The sequence below is a fragment of the Somniosus microcephalus genome, chromosome 12 (genome assembly GCF_052327205.1).
Source record: "Somniosus microcephalus isolate GS21.2 chromosome 12, FLI_Smic_1.0, whole genome shotgun sequence".
Lineage (NCBI taxonomy): Eukaryota > Metazoa > Chordata > Chondrichthyes > Squaliformes > Somniosidae > Somniosus > Somniosus microcephalus.
In genome coordinates this window covers 81,282,174-81,302,853 of record NC_140998.1, presented here as the reverse complement: position 1 = coordinate 81,302,853, position 20,680 = coordinate 81,282,174, and the positions used below count along the sequence as shown (strand labels likewise).

General features: G+C 42.5%; 1 protein-coding gene across 4 annotated transcripts in view; it reads left to right on the top strand.

Moving 5' to 3' along the window:
• Nucleotides 1-20,680, top strand: part of gch1 (GTP cyclohydrolase 1) — a 70,224-nt gene that overhangs the window by 33,581 nt on the left and 15,963 nt on the right. For 3 of the 4 annotated variants that reach the window (XR_015080244.1, XM_086003220.1, XM_086003222.1), the window contains exons 2-3: nt 738-847; nt 5,956-6,011. Coding sequence is in view for 3 of the 4 variants with exons in the window: in XM_086003220.1 (XP_085859346.1) it covers nt 738-847; nt 5,956-6,011 (166 nt within the window). In the remaining variant the exon portion in view is untranslated. Of the gene's footprint in view, nt 1-737; nt 848-5,180; nt 5,237-5,955; nt 6,012-20,680 lie in introns of all 4 variants that reach the window. The other variant, XM_086003221.1, reaches the window with a different exon arrangement.

The window sequence follows — 20,680 nt, the reverse complement described above, 5'->3', positions numbered from 1 at the left end:
CATCCCTGGCAGCAATGTGGTCGGGTGCTGATGCCCTCTGTCCTGTGCAGCATCAGGTGATTGCGGAGAAGGTTGGTGCTGATCGTGGTCGGATTCTGAGGACCAAGGTGAGACAGTTATGAAGGGCACCCATGTTGATGGAATAGATGGCAGGTGAAGTAGAGATGACAGAAGCATTCTGTCAATGATGAGAGTGTTCTTCCAATGAGGTAAGAGTGGAAGGAGAGTGCAAAGTGGAAAACCTGCAGAACCTGTGCTGGAAATGGACTGAGAAACAGTTTGTGGCTGAGGAAAGTGTTGATCTGTCAGCTGGGAGCTTTTACTGTACATTTGAAGTTGTCAAGTAATCAGCTGGAGCAATGGCCATTCAACTCCCACCTCAGGTTCACAGGCATGGACCCCGTTGGCGAGCAGTTACAGTTAAATAGTAAGGTTAAAAGCATTATTAAGGGTCTGTCAACAACCCAATAATTGGTTTAATTGGGTCGCCCACCTCCGCAGGTCGGGTCAGATTGGAAATCTCACACGTGCCGTTGGGAAAGGCGCATTGCGGCGGGTTGACAGCGGGGTCCTGACCACCTGTCAAAAAAATCAAATTTCCCACCTGACCCGCCACCAATCCCGCCCACTGACTCCCCCTGCCCACGCCCCCCCCCCCGGAAAATTGCAGCCAAAAAGTGTAGTCAATCTAACGTGCTGCTTACTTTTTAATATGTGACATATCCTTTCCTCTCCAGATATTTTGAATGATGCCATATTTGACGAGGACCATGATGAGATGGTAATAGTGAAGGACATTGACATGTTTTCGATGTGTGAACACCATTTAGTTCCATTTATTGGAAAGGTAAGCAAAGCAAAATCTGCCTGGTGTGGAGTATCTACACCCTACCATGTCACGTGGCATAAAACATGTCGTGATGTGAACCACGGTTCCTGAGCCTGACTGACTTTTTTGGAAGGAATGTAAACATTAATTTTCATCAAGAAATCAGGGAATTTACCCCTCGGCATCTTGACTATTTGAAAAGCTCTTGACATTTATTTCAAAACACTTTGTAGAGTACAAGAAATGCTTCAGGGCAGATGTCACAGAATTAAACCAGATCACAATAGACAGAACCTTATCTAACCTGGAAATTACAGCTGTAAGCTGCAAGAACAGATTACATGTTCCTATCATACTTAACTTTTTAAACTCTGGAAAAGGCTATAATGCCTGAGAAAACAATTCAATATCATTTACATTGTTCCACAAACTTTTAGTCAGTATTTAATAGCAAATGGAAACATTTTCTGTTCACTTCCTGGTCAATGTATGCCTTAATGTTATGCTAGCCGTACAAATCTGCCCTCCTTGTTGGACTGAAGGATTAAGTTTTGCTTTATCCGAGCTCACATGCCAATTTTATCTTCCTTCACTTTCCCTTTGACATTGTTAATAGGGGAATATTCCCTGGGATACATATCTAGGTAGGAAGTAACTGCAGCAGGAATGTATAAGCCTGGGATGTAATCTTAATCTGGTGCTTAGCTGTACACGCAATTGAACCAATGAACTCTTCTGAGCTGATGATGAACATTTTTATACAAATGATGTGTTGCATTGACATTAATTCCATGTGCAATATTCATCTGTTTTCATCAGGTCCCACTCCAGGGACTTGAGCATGTAAATCTAGGCTGACACTCCAGTGCAGTACTGAGTGAGCGCTGCACTGTTGGAGGTGCCGTCATTCGGATGAGACGTTAAACCGAGGCCCCGTTTGCTCTCTCAGGTGGGCGTAAAAGATCCCATGGCACTATTTCGAAGAAGAGCAGGGGAGTTATCCCTGGTGTCCTGGGCAATAGTTATCCCTCAATCAACATAACAAAAACAGATTATCTGGTCATTATCACATTGCTGTTTGTGGGAGCTTGCTGTGCTCATTGGCTGCCATGTTTCCCACATCACAACAGTGACTACACTCCAAAAGTACTTCATTGGCTGTAAAGCGCTTTGAGATGTCCGGTGGTCATGAAAGGCGCTATATAAATGCAAGTCTGTCTTTCCTTTCTTCAGGGATCTGCCCAAGTATAGCTAGGGTAAAATTGACACGGGAAGATACCCAATTACAACTTGCAGCCTTAATGGGACACACTACAATATGCATAGATGTATTTTAGCTACAGAATAATACATTATTTGTTACATGGTATAATGTTCCAAACTTTATAAAACATCTGTCTTCTGACCTACTGTCAGCAGCAATATGGCAGATCTGCTAATGTATTTAAAACCTGCTTTTATGATTGCATTCATTACATGGTATAAGCTATAAGTGAAAGGACCTAAATAAGGTTTTGATTTTCATGTATTGAATACAATTATCTGCACTCTCTGAATAATATTTTGTACTGGACCAGACACGTGGGTAGCTCTATGTTTTGATGGGTTTGTGTGCGTTCTTTTGAACTTGATTTGGGTAAAATGGGCTAGTTGCCTGCAATGTTCCTAGCTGAAGAGTAATACCATTTTTAAATACAAAATTATATGGCCAGCTTGTTCATAAACTGTGTAATTTTCTTTGACTTAAAAAAAAAAAGAAGTTACATGGAAGAGCAATAATATACTGTCGCATTTACTCAGGTTAGTAGTCAATTTAAAGAGTTTAACTTGTCTCAATATTTAATTAACTGGCTTCTGCTTGATTCTCCTCCAGACAATAGACAAGCAATTATGTTGTTGAAGTGGAAGTATACAATAATCAAAGAATAGTTCAACAGGAAACCAGATTCTAGTAGCTCATTTCATTGCACTGTTCTCAGTGCTTCTCACTTTAATTATGAATAGCTGTTAATTCTCATTTCTTAAATAAATTATGTAATTTGGGATTGGAGTTCACATGAGATGCTCCTATGCAAATTTACCATAACTTTCTGAACCTGGGTTGTTGGAGCTGGTTCTTAGGCTAAGAGAAATCTCCTGGCTTGGTCTTTGGCACATCAGTACTACAGGAAACTCTTTTTTATTCGGGACCGGCCTGTTACCGGTTTATCAAAATTTCCGGATGACAGAGAGGGTTATCTACCGAGGCTATTTTTAACAAAGAAAAATTAAAAAAATCAAGAAATGTGCAGTATACAGTAATTGGGTACTCACCTACATAATGTTGTGTTAAATGGATGGTGGAAGATGCTTGATTAAGTACAGTACTGCCAGTTGAGGGTAATCCATAGCTCTTTAATTACTTAACAGTAAAACAAAACTTATAAACGACTGTACAGTATAAAGTACAGTACTGTGGTTGACTGTACACTTATTCCAAGTCAGCTGGTTCATCAGGAATATCCATGTCAGCTGGGTCATCAGGATCATGCACTTCAACAGATTCTTCAGGCACTTCCACTGCTTCAACTCTTTTGGAAGCTTTCCTAAACATGTCCCGGATGTCTGTTTGCTTAGTGGACTCTTGCCTTTTTTGTAGAAAGGTGGAATGCAGAATATGGAGGTGCATAACTTGGGCAGAATAGCAAGGATGCCTTTCAGCAAATTTGAGGAATAAAGCAAATCCTTCTGCAGCTTTAGCCCAAGAAATCTTCTTCTCTTCAGAAATCTCATCCTCTTCACTTTCCATCTCACTTTCCTTTTCTTTCTTTGGATTCAAAACAGTCTCCATTATTTCATCATCAATTAGCATATGCACAACAGCAACTCCTCTATCTGCATCAACCCACTGCTCAATATCACTTTCACTGAGGTAACGTAGAGGGTTTGCTGGGTGTACATTTTTCACCATGCCAGCCATTTCCATTACTGTACTCCTCTTGGGATGAACATTGAACCCATGAAATTCCTCCTCTGAAGAAGAACCTTCAGCAAACATTACAGAAGGCCACAATTTGCGCCAGGCTTGTCTCAAAGTGTGACCTTTCACCAAGTTCCAGGAACATGCAGCATTAAAGATGGCATCTTTAAGATTGTATTCCTTCTGAAATGCGTGAATGTTGTCATCTTGGCTTATCAGTTTACGTAGGAAGTCTTTCTTGTAATGACACTTGAGATTTTGGATAACGCCCTGGTCCATGGGTTGTATGAGAGAAGTTACATTTGGTGGCAAATAAATGGTGAAATTATTTCCCGAAACCAACTCGAATTCAGTGTCCGTGAGCTCCATCTTTGCATAGAAATCCTTCGCTTTTTCGATTAGCATGGGTCCGGAAATCGGAACACCCTCTGAACGCTTAAGAGAAAACCACTCATAAAGCACTTCAAGCTTAGGCTTATGAAGCGTACGCTGTTTCTCTACACCCTTAGATGTCTCTGAGCTTGAATAAAACTTGAGCAGCTTATCCTTCTGCGATTTGATGTCATAGATTGTTGACGAACCGATTTTGAATTCATTCATAATGTTGATACGCTTCTCTCCCCTTTCTAGTCGTTGGCCTATGTCGATTTTCTGTTTTAAAGTTAACACCACTCTTCCTTTTGCTTGGACCAACTTTTGGGATTTCCATAATGCAATGACTACCAGCAGCGTGGGAGACACACGGTACCCCTGTAAAATGGCGGATCAGAAGAGACTACCGGCAGCGCGGGAGAGTCAGACTCCTGTTACAGGGGTATTGAGGTGTTCCGACTTCCGACAGCGCCAAGAAGCCGAGTAGTGGCAGTTTGGAGAACTACCCCCACTGACTGACTAAATCGGCCACCGGGGGAGACTCGGACTCGGCAACATTGCTGGTTATTGAGGTGTTGTTTTCGGAGCGAGAATTTTGCCGGTTAATAGAGAATTCCGGCTATTTAGGTGCCATTTAAACAAGAGTTTCCTGTATTTCTTTAGGTCCTTCTATGTTTGCAGCAACCGCAGGGTCAAAGTTTAAGAAATCTGCCTTCAATATAGATGTCTCCAGCTGTACCCTGTTGTTATTTCATCTAATATTACCAAAAATGACAGAAAATGGAGGATAGAGTACAAGTAATGCAACAAAAGAAATGACTAACATTAGGGGTTGATTTTTCCCTTTTTAAAAAAAAAAAAAAATGTTAAGCTTCCTTGGGCAAAGATTAATCTTGCTCCAGTGCAAACAAATGTACTTGTCCTTTCCTCAATTAAATATTCTGTTCACAATCCATAGTTACTAATATAATCTGTTAAACATAAGATTCTTTGACTTTGAAACTGTCTCCTTTTTTTCAGGTTTCAATTGGTTATTTACCAAACAGAAAAGTTATAGGAGTGAGCAAGTTAGCCAGGTAACTCGGCTCAAGTGCCTGCGAGAGAGACAGATGCAACAGATGGTAGACATTGTAGTTTCAGTTGGGTGCTCACTATTCCAGTCAGACTGAACCGGAACTGGCACCCAATGAAACAAAGGCTGCATTTCTCCTATTGTTGTCATCTGTGGCAATACCCTAAGTCTTTGGTTAGACAAAAGATAGAAAACTAATACTAAAGCTGCTGCAATATGGTGCATGCGTACCTGTAATTTTTTTTAATGAAACAAAATTTGATAGTATTTTAATCATTTTTTAATATAGAATATTATGATTTATTGGTGTGCTCAAAATGTACCCATATGACCATATGTCATTGCCCTAGTTATGCATGACCATTTTATTGCAGGAATCCTTTTGTAATGAATGTTTTGCCAAAGACTTGTGATATACAGCACTGGTTGCTGCAAGCTTTAGGAAACCAGAGTTCTGTTTAGTTTAGTTCATTGGCTTGTAGTTGAATGAGCAGTTTTCCCTGAAGCCGTGTTACTCACAGCTTGCTGTTTATTCCAGAAGGCTGCTTATGATTGCATGGTCATCCCATTGCACACATTTGGCCTCATACTGATTCGGGACTCATCAGAAAATGTCAGCATCTCTCTTGTCTACAAATACTTCAATTTTGACCTTGCTGAGAAAGTTCTTGGTCCCTTCTGTGTGTGGTCAGATGTAGTCAATGTTTTCTTTCCATCCTGTAGGTACATATAGGTTATCTACCTGAAAAGCGGCTCCTTGGTCTCAGCAAGCTAGCCAGGTAAGTACTGATTGGCTATGACTGAGGGTCAGTTAGGCCACAGTTACTTCAAATCAATGACTTACAACTTTGTTTTACTTTTTTTCATTTTTAATCTTGAATTGTTATAGTATTTAAATTTTGCTGAAGAAATTGGAACAGGATAAATATTAAAAATGTCAGCCAGAAAGTTGTTATTTTTTGCAAAGTGATTAAAGAACATATTGCTTATGAGTCATAATTTTAAAAAAAAATTACGACAAAGCAGATAATTGTTTTAGATTCATGCCACATATAGATATATCTCTCATCTTTCTTTGGCCAGCTATCTTGGCACAGTTTTATTCAGAACATGTTATTTATAGATGGTCAGAATCTTCTCCTAGTATATTTGCCCTTCAAGGAAGGAAAGAATAAAATAAAAACTAATGAACAAACTGATGTTCTGCTTTCCTTCTGTAATTACGAATCAATTATTAGTGCAGTCATGTATTACTGGATTCATAATTTAAACTTGTTCACCTGGGAGGTGCATTAAGACTACATATATCGATCAAATTTGTGACTAGTTGACATTTTATAATAAATCTGTGATATTTTATTTTGATGAAACATGCTGTGCATGTAATTACACCGCCTTTACAATTAATTTCCTAGGTATTGAACAAAATGACTAAGTTGTTCAAATTGCAACTTCTATTAGACTCATTTTTCATAGATTTCCTGTAACCCTGTAAGTCCATATATCATAGAAACATAGAAACATAGAAGATAGGAGCAGGAGTAGGCCATTCGGCCCTTCGAGCCTGCTCCGCCATTCAATGAGATCATGGCTGATCATCAAAATTCAGTACCCTGTCCCTGCCTTCTCCCCATATCCCTTGATCCTTTTAGCCTCAAGAAATATATCCAACTCTTTCTTGAATGTATTTAATGAATTGGCCTCCACCACCCTCTGTGGCAGAGAATTCCACAGTTTCACCACTCTCTGGGTGAAGAAATTCCTCCTCATTTCAGTCCTAAATGGCTTACCCCTTAGAATATGACCCCTGGTTCTGGACTCCCCGGCCATCAGAAACATCCTTTCTGCAACTAGTCTGTCCAGACCTGACAGAATTTTATAGGTTTCGATGAGATCCCCTCTCAATCTTCTAAACTCCAGTGAGTATAAGCCCAATCGACACAATCTCTCCTCGTACGTCATTCCTGCCATCCCAGGTATCAGCCTGATGAATCTTTGCTGCACTCCCTCCATGGCAAGAACGTCCTTCCTCAGGTAAGGTGACCAAAACTGCACACAATACTCAAGGTGCGGTCTCACCAAGGCCCTGTACAACTGCAGCAAGACATCCTTGTTCTTGTACTCGAACCCTCTTGCTACGAAGGCCAACATACCATTTGCCGCCTTAACCGCCTGCTGCACCTGCATGCTTACCTTCAGCGACTAGTGCACAATAACACCCAGGTCTCTTTGCATTTCCCCTTCTCCCAATCTATTGCCATTCAAATAATAATCTGCCTTCCTGTTTTTGCCACCAAAGTGGATAACCTCACATTTATCCACATAGTGCATTTGCCATGTTTCTGCCCAATCACCCAACCTGTCCAAATCGTACTGGAGCTTCACGACATCCTCCTCACAGCTTACCCTCCCACCCAGCTTTGTGTCGTCTGCAAATTTGGAGATATTACATCCAATTCCCTGATCCAGATCATTAATATATATTGTGAACAGCTGGGGTCCTAGGACCGATCCTTGCGGTACCCCACTAGTCACTGCCTGCTACTCGGAAAACGACCCGTTTATTCCAACTCTTTGCTTTCTGTCCGCCAACCAGTTCTCTATCCAAGTCAATACCTTGCCCCCAATCCCATGTGCCTTAATTTTGCACGCTAATCTCTTATGCGGGACCTTATCGAAAGCCTTCTGAAAGTCCAAATACACCACATCCACTGGTTCTCCCTTATCTATTTTACCAGTTACATCCTCAAAAAATTCCAGTAGATTAGTCAAGCATGATTTACCTTTTGTAAATCCATGTTGACTTTGTCCGATCCTGTCACTGCTTTCCAAGTGCTCTGCTATTACATCTTTTATAATAGACTCTAGCATTTTCCCCACTACCGATGTCAGGCTTACCGGTCTATAATTCCCTGCTTTTTCTCTACCACCTTTTTTGAATAGTGGGGTAACATTAGCTGCCCTCCAATCCATGGGTACTGTTCCAGAGTCTATCGAGTTCTGGAAGATGACCAGCAATGCATCTACTATCTCTAGGGCCACTTTCTTAACTACCCTGGGATGTAGACCATCAGGCCCTGGGGATTTATCGGCCTTCAGTCCCATCAATTTTCTTAACACCATTTCCCTACAGATACTGATTTCTTTCAGTTCCTCCCTCTCATTAGACCCTATGTTCCCCGGCATCTCTGAGAGGTTATTTGTGTCCTCCTTTGTGAAGACAGAACCAAAGTATGTATTTAGTTGGTCTGCCATTTCTTTGTTCCCCATTATAAATTCCCCTGATTCTGACTGTAAGGGACCTACACTTGACTTCACCAATCTTTTTCTCTTCACATATCTAAAAAAGCTTTTACAGTCAGTTTTTATGTTCCCTGCGAGCTTACTCTAATATTCTATTTTCCCTTTCTTCATTAATCCCTTTGTCCTCCTTTGTTGACTCCTAAACTGCTCCCAATCCTCAGGATTATTGCTTTTTCTAGCCAATTTATATGTCAACTCCTTGGATCTTATGCCATCCCTAATTTCCCTTGTTAGCCACGGTTGAGTCACCTTTTTTGTTTTATTTTTATGCCAAACTGGGATGAACAAATTCTGTAGCTCATCCATTCGGTCTTTGAATGTTTGCCATTGCCTATCCACCGTCATCCCTTTGAGTGCCATTCCCCAATCAATCCTACCCAACTCGCTCCTCAGACCATCGTAGTTTCCTTTATTTAAATTGAGGACCCTTGTCTCTGTGTCAACTACTTCAGTCTCCATCTTAATGAAGAATTCGATCAAAGTATGATCGCTCCGACCTAAGGGGCCTCTTACAACAAGATTGCTAATTAATCCTTTCTCGTTACATAATACCCAGTCTAAGATGGTCTGATCTCTGGTTGGTTCCTCGACATATTGGTCCAGGAAACCATCCCGTATACACTCCAGGAATTCCTCCTCCACAGTATTGTTACTAATTTGGTTGGCCCAATCTATATGTAGATTAAAGTCACCCATGATGACTGCTGTGCCCTTATTGCACGCTTCTTTAATTTCCCTTTTAATGCCATCCCCAACCTCCGCCTTACTGTTTGGAGGTCTATATACCACTCCCACTAATGTTTTTTTCCCCTTAATATTTCTCAATTCTACCCATACAGATTCCACATCATCAGAGCTAATATCCTTCATTGCCATTGTATTAATCCCTTCTTTAACCAGTAATGCTACCCCACCTCCCTTTCCTTTTTGCCTATCTTTCCTGAATATCGAATACCCCTGGATGTTGAGTTCCCAGTCTTGGCCATCCTTGAGCCACGTTTCTATAATCCCAACCAAATCATATTCGTTTACCTCTATTTGCGCAGCCAATTCATCCATCTTATTACAAATGCTCCTCGCATTAAGACACAAAGCCTTCAGGCCTGTTTTTTTTAATGCTCTTAGACCTATTAGAATTATTATTTACTGTGGCCATGTTTGATTTAAACCGTTGATTTCTCTGACTGCCACTTTTGTTTTTCTCCTTCCTATCTTTTGCTTTTATCCCTGTTTTCCTTTCCTCTGTCTCCCTGCTCAGGTTCCCAACCCCCTGCCTTTTTAGTTTAAATCCCCCCGAACAGTGCTAGCAAACCTCCCCGCAAGGATATTTGTCCCGCTCTGGTTCAGGTGCAACCCGTCCGACTTGTACAAGTCCCACCTTCCCCAGAAGCAGGCCCAGTGATCCAGGAAACTAAAGCCCTCCCTCCTGCACCAACTCATTAGCCACGCATTCATCTGTTCTATCCTCCTATTCCTATACGCACTAGCACGTGGCACCGGGAGTAATCCAGAGATTACAACCTTCGAGGTCCTACTCTTTAATCTGCTACCTAGCTCCCTAAATTCTTGCTGCAGGACCTCATCCCTCTTCTTACCTATGTCGTTGGTCCCAATGTGAACCATGACCTCTGCCTGTTCACCCTCCCCCTTCAGCATGCCCTGCAGCCGTTCAGTGACATCCTTGAGGAGGCACTAGGGAGGCAGCAAACCATCCTGGAGTCACGTCTACGGCCTCAGAAATGCCTATCTGTTCCCCTTATGATAGAATCCCCTACCACTATTGCTCTCCCACTCTTTTTCCTCCCTTCCTGAGCAGCAGAAGCACCCCTGGTGCCAGGAAGTTGGCTGCTGCTGCCTTCCTCTGGTGAGTCATCCCCCTCAACTATATCCAAACTGGTATACCTGTTTGAAAGGGGGATGGCCACAGGGGTCCCCTGCACTACCTGCCTGCTTCTATTGATCCGCCTGGTGGTCACCCATTTCCCTTCTGCTTGTGCAGCCCTACCCTGCGGCATGACCAACTCATCAAACGTGTAATCCACGACCCTCTCAGCATCGTGAATGCTCCACAACCCATCCATCCGCAGCTCCAGCACCTTCATATGGCCCGTTAGTAGCTGCAGCTGGATGCATTTCTGGCACACGTGGTCGTCAGGGACACAGGCAGCGTCGCTGAATTCCCACATAGAGTAAGAGGAGCATAACATGGGGCTGGGCTCTCCTGGCATGACTTACCCCTTTAATTAATTTTAAATTAATTCAATACCACCAGTTAAAGATAAGAACATAAGAAATAGGAGCAGGAGTAGGCCAATCGGCCCCTCGAGCCTGCTCCGCCATTCAATAAGATCATGGCTGATCTGATCCTAACCGCCAATCCACTATCACAGAACCATCTCCTGAATCTAACAGAATTAGACACACGAAATAGGAGCAGGATCAGGCTACACGGCCCCTGGGCCCACTCCGCTACCCACAGGGCCATGACCGATCCGAACCTAGACTCATGTCCAAATTCCTGCCCGCTCCCCGTAACCCTTAATTCCCTTTACTTCTAGGAAACTGTCTATTTCTGTTTTAAATTTATGTAATGATGTAGCTTCTACAGCTTTTTGGGGCAGCATATTCCATGGACCTACCACCCTCTGAGTGAAGTAGTTCCTCCTCATCTCAGTTTTGAAAGAGCAGCCCCTTATTCTAAGACTATGCCCCCTAGTTCTAGTTTCACCCATCATCGGGAACATCTTCCCCGCATCCACCCGATCCAACCCCTTCACAATCTTATATGTTTCAATAAGATCGCCTCTCATTCTTCTGAACTCCAATGAGTAGAGTCCCAATCTACTCAACCTCTCCTCATATGTCCATCCCCTCATCCCCGGGATTAACCGAGTGAACCTTCTTTGTACTGACTCGAGAGCAAGTATGTCCTTAAGTATGGACACCAAAACTGTACGCAGTATTCCAGGTGCGATCTCACCAATAGCTTGTACAACTGAAGCAATACCTCCCTATTTTTATATTCTATCCCCCTAGCAATGAAAGCCAACATTCCATTGGCCTTCTTAATCACTTGCTGCACCTGCATACTAACCTTTTGAGTTTCGTGCACCAGGACCCCCAGATCCCTTTGTACTTCAGTACTTTCCAGTTTCTTGCCATTAAGATAATAACTTGCTCTACGATTTTTCCTGCCAAAGTGCATAGCCTCACACTTTCCAGTATTGTATTCCATCTGCCAAATCTCTGCCCACTTACTTAGCCTGTCGATGTCCCCTTGCAGGTTTTTTATGTCCTCCTCACTCACTACTTTCCCTCCCATCTTAGTATCATCTGCAAACTTTGATATGTTACACTCGGTCCCCTCCTCTAAATCGTTAATATAGATTGTAAAGAGTTGGGGACCTAGCACTGACCCCTGCGGAACACCACTAGTTACTGATTGCCAGTCTGAGAATGAACCATTTATCCGAACTCTCTGCCTTCTGTTAGATAGCCAATCCTCTATCCATGCCAGAATATTACCCCCAATCCCGTGATTTTTTATCTTAAGCAATAATCTTTTGTGTAAATACTCTAGGGCGCTTATTTACCAACTGTCCCCACTACACCACAGAGACCCAAGAAAATATAAACCACAGAATTTAAGCTTGTAATGTAAAGGAGAAAGAAATACTCACCAACCAATCACTTACCTGCTTCCTGGTGACATCACACTTGGATTACTTTTTACCTCTCTCCCCGGCTGTTGAATTGGTGGGCCTCGCCTCGCTCCTCACTGCCGCCGGTTTCAAACTGCCGCCGATGCTCAGTGTTCCCACGCAGGTCCGCTCTGGTCGGGCCGCTCTGCACTCACTGCCGCCGATTTCAAACTGCCGCCGATGCTCAGTGTTCCCACGCAGGTCCTTTCAAATATATATGGCCTATTTACCAAGCACTACCTGTGATGTGACTAATGAGTCCTTATTGTGTGCAACAAACACCTACACTATTACTGATCAGGAAAGGTAGAAGATATTACATGACGGGCAGCTTTAAACTTGAAACATTCCTCGTTGTGACTCCCTTGCATCCAATATAAGCCTCCTTGTACATATGTGTTTACATTTTACATTAGATTCCAAACATGACTCCAAAGTGATCTGCTAAGTAACTATTGCCTGTACAGAGCGGGATTAAACGGAGTGGACTTGACAGTGTTTTATTTGGGTATTTAGAAAGAGTGGGAATTTGGAGAAGAGGGGGAAGGAGTTGCTGCTTTTTGCCGATACTATTTGTCGTGCTTTGTGTTACAAGTAGATATTTACTTTCTGTACCCTAACTTAATGTAGATCAAGTAAATAGTCAAGAAACTACACTGTACACTAAGTTACCTAATTAATTTAATTAAATAAATCTAGACACAAAAGGCATCAAGGGGTATGGGGGGAGAGCGGGAATATGGTATTGAGATAGAGGATCAGCCGTGATCATATTGATGGCGGAGCAGGCTCGAAGGGCCGAATGGCCTACTCCTGCTCCTATTTTTTTCTATGCTTCTAAAACAAGGTTATATAGGGATGGCAGTGCAGGTGGTGTGCCGCAACTGTAGCTTGTGGGAGTTTGTGGAGAGCATTGTGATCCCAGACAACCACGTTTGCAGTAAGTGCCTGCAGCTTGAGGAACTTCAGCTCAGAGTTGTTGAGCTGGAGTCTGAGGTGCAGACATTGTGGGGCATCAGGGATGGAGAGAGTTACCTGGGCACTTTGATCCAGGAGGCAGTCACACCCCTTAGGTTAGGTAGTGGTACAGGTTTGGTTAGTAGCCAGGGACAAGAGGGTGTGACTGCAACTCAGGCAAGTAAGGGGACCCCAGGTGCAGTGCTGGGGGAGCCTCAGCCTTTGCCCTTGTCCAACAGGTATGAGATTCTTGCTGCCTGTGTGGATGAGGGAAAAGTCTGCAGGATGGATGAGCAAGCTGACTATGGCACCATGGTGCAGGAGGCCATTGAAGTGGGGGGAGTGAAAGGGAATGTAGTTGCGGTAGGGCACAGTATAGTCGGGGGGATAGATACTGTTCTCTGCAGCCGCGACCAAGAGGTCCGAAGGTTGTGTTGCCTGCCCGGTGCCAGGGTTAAAGACATCACCTCGCAGCTGGAGAAGAACTTGGAGTGGGAGGATCCAGTTGTCATGGTCTATGTAGAAACCAATGACATAGGTAGAACCAGGAATGAAGTTCTGCTGAGGGAGTTTGAGGAGCAAGGATCTAAATTAAAAAGCAGAACCTCAAAGGTAATAATTTCTGGATTGTTACCTGAGCCACGTGCAAATTGGTATAGGAACAAACAGATTAGTGGTTTAAATGCGTGGCTCAGAGTGTTGTGGGAGGAAGGGGTTTCAGTTCATGGGGCACTGACACCAGTACTGGGGAAAGAGGGAGCTGTTCCGTTGGGACGGGCTCCACTTAAACCGGGCTGGGACCAGTGTCCTGGCGAACCAAATAACTAGGGCAGTAGACAGGGCTTTAAACTAATGAAGGGGGGGCGGGAGGATTCAGGAAAGAGTAAATTTAAAAACAGCGAGAGAAATGTCAAGGCTCTAGAGCAGAGTAGAGATTTGGGTAAAAATAAGCAGAGTAGGAAGGGACCGAGAGAGTAACAAAGGTAATAAAGCATCAGTGGCTAAGGTGACCTCGGAAAAACAGAAATAAGTCAAAGCTAAAGGCACTATATCTGAATGCGTGAAGCATTTGCAACAAAATAGATGAATTAATAGCGCAGATAGAAATGAACAGGTTTGATCTAATAGCCATAATGGAGACGTGGTTGCAAAGTGGCCAAGGCTGGGAACTAAATATTCCAGGATACTTAACTTTTTAGAAGAGATAGGCAAAATGGAAAAGGAGGAGGGGTAGCCCTGATAATGAAGGATGCGATAAAGACAGTAGAGAGAAAGGATCCTGGCTCTGAAAATCAAGAAGTAGAATTGGAACTAAGAAACAGCAACGGGCAGAAAATATTGGTGGGAGTTGTTTATAGGCCCCCAAACAGTAGTTATAATGTAGGGCAGAGTATAAATCAGGGAATTAGAGGCACATGTAACAAGGGTAATACAGTAATCATAGGGGACTTTAATCTACATATAGACTGGGCAAACCAAATTTGCAGTAATCGTGTGGAGGACAAATTCATGGAATGTATGCAAGATAGTTTTCTAGATCAGTATGTTGAGGAACCAACTAGGGATCAGGCTATTTTAGATCTAGTATTTTGCAGTGAGAAAGGATTCATTAATAACCTTGTAGTAAAGGGGCCTTTAGGGAAGAGTGACCATAATATGATAGAATTTTATATTGAATTTGAAAGTGATTTTGTTAAATCCGAAAATCTAAACAAAGCAAACTACGTAGATATGAGAGGCGAGTTGGCTAAGGTAGATTGGGAAACTACATTAAAAGGTATGACACTAGAGAAGCAATTAATACATAATTCTTTAAGGCACAAAAAACCTGCAGGAAAACAAGAAAAGTTAAAGATAGTATTAGATCAAAGAAAGAGGCTTATAATGTTGTCAAAGTGTAGTAAGCCTGAGGATTGGGAGGATTTTAGAATTCAGCAAAGGAGGACCAATAAATTGATAAAGAAAGGGAAAAAAGAATGAGAGTAAACTTTGGATGAGGGGACCAAATGTAATATATCCAAGTTTGCTGATGATACAAAGCTGGTGGGAATGTAAGTTGTGAGGAGGATGCAAGGAGGCTTCAAGGGGATATAGACAGGCTAAGTGAGTGGGCAAGAACTTGGCAAATTGAATATAATGTGGAGAAATGTGAAGTATTCCACTTGGTAGGAAAAATAGGAAAGCAGAGTATTTTTTAAATGGTGAGAGATTGGGAAATGTTGGTGTTCAGAGGGACTTGGGTGTCCTTGTACACGAATCACTGAAAGTTAACATGCAGGTACAGCAAGCAATTAGGAAAGCAAATGGTATGTTGGTCTTTTTTACAAGAGGATTTGAGTATAAGAGTAAAGACGTCTTACTGCAATGATATAGGGCCCTGGTAAGACCACACCTGGAATATTGTGTACAGTTTTGGTCTCCTTACCTAAGGAAGGACATACTTGCCATAGAGGGAGTGCAATAAAGGTTCAACAGACTTGTTCCTGGGATGGGGGAATTGTCCTATGAGGGTGGTGAATCTTTGGAATTCTCTACCCCAGAGGGCTGTGGAGGCTCAGTCATTGAGTATATATTCAAGACAGAGATCGATAGATTTTTGAATATTAAGGGATATGGGGATAGTGCAGGAAAGTGGAGATGAGGTAGAAGATCAGCCATGATCTTATTTAATGGCGGAGCAGACTCGAAGAGCCAAATGGATCACTTGGAAAACAGTGACAGGATCGGACAAAGTCAACATGGATTTACAAAAGGTAAATCGTGCTTGACTAATCTACTGGAATTTTTTGAGGATGTAACTAGTAAAATAGATAAGGGAGAACCAGTGGATGTGGTGTATTTGGACTTTCAGAAGGCTTTCGATAAGGTCTCACAAGAGATTAGCGTGTAAAGTTAAGGCACATGGGATTGGGGGCAAGGTATTGACTTGGATAGAGAACTGGTTGGCAGATAGAAAGCAAAGAGTTGGAATAAACGGGTCTTTTTCCGAGTGGCAGGCAGTGACTAGTGGGGTGCCGCAGGGATCGGTCTTTGGACCCCAGCTATTCACAATATATATTAATGATCTAGACATGGGAACTAGATGTAATATCTCCAAATTTGCAGATGACACAAAGCTGGGTGGACGTGTGTGCTGTGAGGAGGATGCCAAGAAACTACAGGATGATTTGGACAGGTTGGGTGATTGGGCAGAAGCATGGCAGATGCAATATAATGTGGATAAATATGAGGTTATCCACTTTGGTGTCAAAAACAGGAAGGCAGATTATTATCTGAATGGCAATAGATTGGGAGAAGGGGAAGTGCAACGAGACCTGGGTGTCCTTGTGCACCAGTCGCTGAAGGTAAGCATGCAGGTGCAGCAGGCGGTTAAGAAGGCAAATGGCATGTTGGCCTTCATAGCGAGAGGGTTTGAGTATAGGAACAAGGATGTCTTGCTACAGTTGTACAGGGCCTTGGTGAGACCATATCTTGAGTATTGTGTGCAGTTTTGGTCGCCTTATCTGAGGAAGGATATTCTTGCCATGGAAGGAGTTCAGTGAAGATTCACCAGGCTGATACCTGGGATGGCAGGAATGACGTATGAGGAGCGATTGGGTCGATTGGGCTTGTACTCGCTGGAATTTAGAAGAATGAGAGGGGATCTCATTGAAACTTATAAAATTCTGGCAGGACTGGACAGACTGGATGCAGGGAGGATGTTCCCGATGGTCGGGGAATCCAGAACCAGGGGTCACAGTCTAGGGATAAGGGGTAGGCCTTTTAGGACAGAAATGAGGAGGAATTTCTTCACCCAGAGTGTGGTGAACCTGTGGAATTCTCTACCACAGAAGGCAGTAGAGGCCAATTCATTAAATATATTCAAGAAGGAGTTGGATATATTTCTTAAGGCTAAAGGGATCAAGGGGTATGGGGAGAAAGCAGGGACTGGGTACTGAACTTGGATGATCAGCCATGATCACATTGAATGGCGGAGCAGGCTCGAGGGGCCGAATGGCCTAATCCTACTCTTATTTCTTATGTAAGCTGATTATTCAAATGTGATTACATCTGGCAAGTGTGTTAAAGTACACCAGTAACTCTAACTAATCAAACATTTTTTTTTACTCAAAACAATAAAACAATGTTGTTCTTCACTGGCTTGCAAAAAACCCTCTGAATCCATGAATTAGAAACAAATGCTATTAATCTATATGTCCTAGGGCGGTAGATAGGGCTTTAAACTAAATAGTGGGGGGTGGGTTCAGGTGAAGGGGAATTTAGAAAGGAGAAGTAAATAGTGCAGGGTAGCGATGGGGGTAATGATAACCAGAGTGTGATAGGAGGAGACAGAGCATACGAATGTAAACGTGCATCAGCAAATAGAGTCAGAGTCGGTAAAAATGGTATAAAGAAAAAATTAAAAGCTCTTTATCTGAATGCATGCAGCATTCATAACAAGACAGATGAGTTGATGGCACAAATAGAAATAAATGGGTATACATAGAAACATATAAGATAGGAGCAGGAGTAGGCCATTCGGCCCCTCGAGCATGCTCCGCCATTCAATGAGATCATGGCTGATCATCCAAACTCAGTACCCTGTCCCTGCCTTCTCCCCAGATCCCTTTAGCCTTAAGAAATGTATCTAACTCCTTCTTGAATATATTTAATGAATTGGCCTCAACTGCCTTCTGTGGTAGAGAATTCCACAGGTTCACCAGTCTCTGGGTGAAGAAATTCCTCCTCATCTCTGTCCTAAATGGCTTACCCCTTATCCTTAGACTGTGACCCCTGGTTCTGGACTCCCCCGTCATCAGGAACGTCCTTCAGGCATCTAGTCTGTCTCGTCCTGTTAGAATTTTATAAGTTTCAATGAGATCCCCTCTCATTCTTCTAAATTCTAGCGAACATAAGCCTAATCGACCCAATCTCTCCTCGTACGTCATTCCTGCCATCCCAGGTATCAGTCTGGTGAATCTTGGCTGCATTCCCTCCATGGCAAGAACATCCTTCCTCAGATAAGGTGACCAAAACTGCAAAAAATCCTCAAGGTGTGGTCTCACCAAGGCCCTGTACAACTGCAGCATGACATCCTTGTTCCTGTACTCGAACCCTCTCGCTACGAAGGCCAACATACCATTTGCCTTCTTAACCGCCTGCTGCACCTGCATGCTTACCTTCAGCAACTGGTGCACAAGGACACCCAGGTCTCGTTGCACTTCCCCTTCTCCCAATCTATTGCCATTCAGATAATAATCTGCCTTCCTGTTTTTGCCACCAAAGTGGATAACCTCGCATTTATCCTCATATGATCTAATAGCCATTACAGAGACGTAGTTGCAAGGTGACCAAGGCTGGGAACTGAATATTCAGGGGTATTTGACATTTTGGAATGATAGGCAGAAAGGAAAAGGTGGGGTAGCTCTGTTAATAAAGGATGAGATCAGTGCAGTGGTGAGAAATGATATTGGCTCAGAAGATCAAGATGTAGAATCAGTTTGGGTGGAGATAAGAAATAGTAAGGGAAAGAAGTCACTAGTGGGAGTGGTCTATAGGCCCCCTAACAGAAGCTACACTGTAGGACAGAGTATAAATCAAGAAAGAATAGGGGCTTGTAAGAAAGGTACTGCGATAATCATGGGCGATTTTAATCTTCTTATAGATTGGACAAATCAAATTGGCAAGGGTAGCCTTGAGGACGAGTTCATAGAATGTATTCAGGATGGTTTCTTAGAACAATACGTTGTGGAACAAACCAGAGAGAAGGCTATTTTAGATCTGGTAATGTGTAATGAGACAGGATTAATTAATGTTCTCCTAGTAAAGGATCTTCTAGGGAAGAGTGATCATAGCATGATAGAATTTCAAATTCAGTTTGAGGGTGAGAAACTTGGGTCTGAAACTAGGGTGACAAACTTGGTCTGAAACTAGTGTCCTAAACTTAAATAAAGGCAATTACAAAGGCATGAAGACAGAGTTGGCTAAAGTAGACTGGGAAAATAGATAAAAGGGTAAGACGGTAGATGAGCAGTGGCAGACATTTAAGGAGATATTTCATAACTCTCAGCAAAGGTTTATTCCAGTGAGAAAGAAAAAGACTCTACGAGAAGGATGAACCATCCGTGGTTAACAAAGGAAGTTAAGGATGGTATCAAATTGAAAGGCATAAAATGTTGCGAAGGTTAGTGGTAGGCCAGAGGATTGGGAAATTTTTAGAAACCAGCAAAGGATGACTAAAAAAATAATGGAGGGAGAAGATAGATTATGAAAATAAACTAGCAAAAATCATAAAACAGACAGTAAGAGCTTCTACAGGTATATAAAAGGGAAGCGAGTAGCTAAAGTAAACATTAGTCCCTTAGAGGATGGGACTGGGGAATTAATAATGGGAAACAGGGAAATGGCAGAGACTTTGAACAAATATTTTGTACTGGTCTTCATGTTAGAAGACACTAAAAGCATTCCAATAATAATTGATAATCAAGGGGCTATAGGGAGGGAGGAACTTAAGACAATGACTATCACTAGAGAAAAAGTACTAGGCAAACTAATGGGACTAAAGGCTGACAAGTCCCCTGGACCTGATGGCCTACATCCTAGGGTCTTAAAAGAAGTGGCTGCAGAGATAGTGGATGCGTTGGTTGTAATCTACCAAAATTCCCTGGATTCTGGAGAGGCCCCAGCGGATTGGAAAACCGCAAATATAACGCCCCTATTCAAGAAAGGAAGGAGGCAAAAAGCAGGAAACTATAGGCCAGTTAGCCTGACATCTGTCATTGCGAAAATGCTGGATTCCATTATTAAAGAAGTAATAACGGGACATTTAGAAAATCATAATACAATCAGCAGAGTCAACATGGTTTTATGAAAGGGAAATCATGTTTGACAAATTTACTAGAGTTCTTTGAGGATGTAACGAGCAGGGTGGATAAAGGGGAACCAGTAGATGTGGTGTATTTGGATTTCCAGAAGGCATTCGATAAGATACCATATAAAAGGTTACTGCACAAGATCAGAGCTCACGGGGTTGGGGGTAATATATTAGCATGGATAGAGGATTGGCCAACTAACAGAAAACAGAGAGTCGGGATAAATGGGTCATTTTCAGGTTGGCAAACTGTAACTAGTGGGGTGCCACAGGGATCGGTGCTGGGGCTTCAACTAATTACAATCTACATTAATGACTTGGATGAAGGGACCGTGTGTACTGTAGCCAAATTTGCTAGTTGGGAAAGCAAGTTGTGAGCGGGACATAGATAGGTTAAGTGAGTGGGCAAAAATTTGGCAGATGGAGTATAATGTGGGAAAATGTGAGGTTATCCACTTTGGCAGGAAAAATAAAAAAGCAAATTATTATTTAAATGGGGAGAGACTACATAATGCTGCGATACAGAGGGATCTGGGGGGTCATCGTACATGAAACACAAAAAGTTAGCATGCAGGTACAGCAAGTAATTAGGAAGGCAAATGGAATGTTGGCCTTTATTGCAAGGGGGATGGAGTAT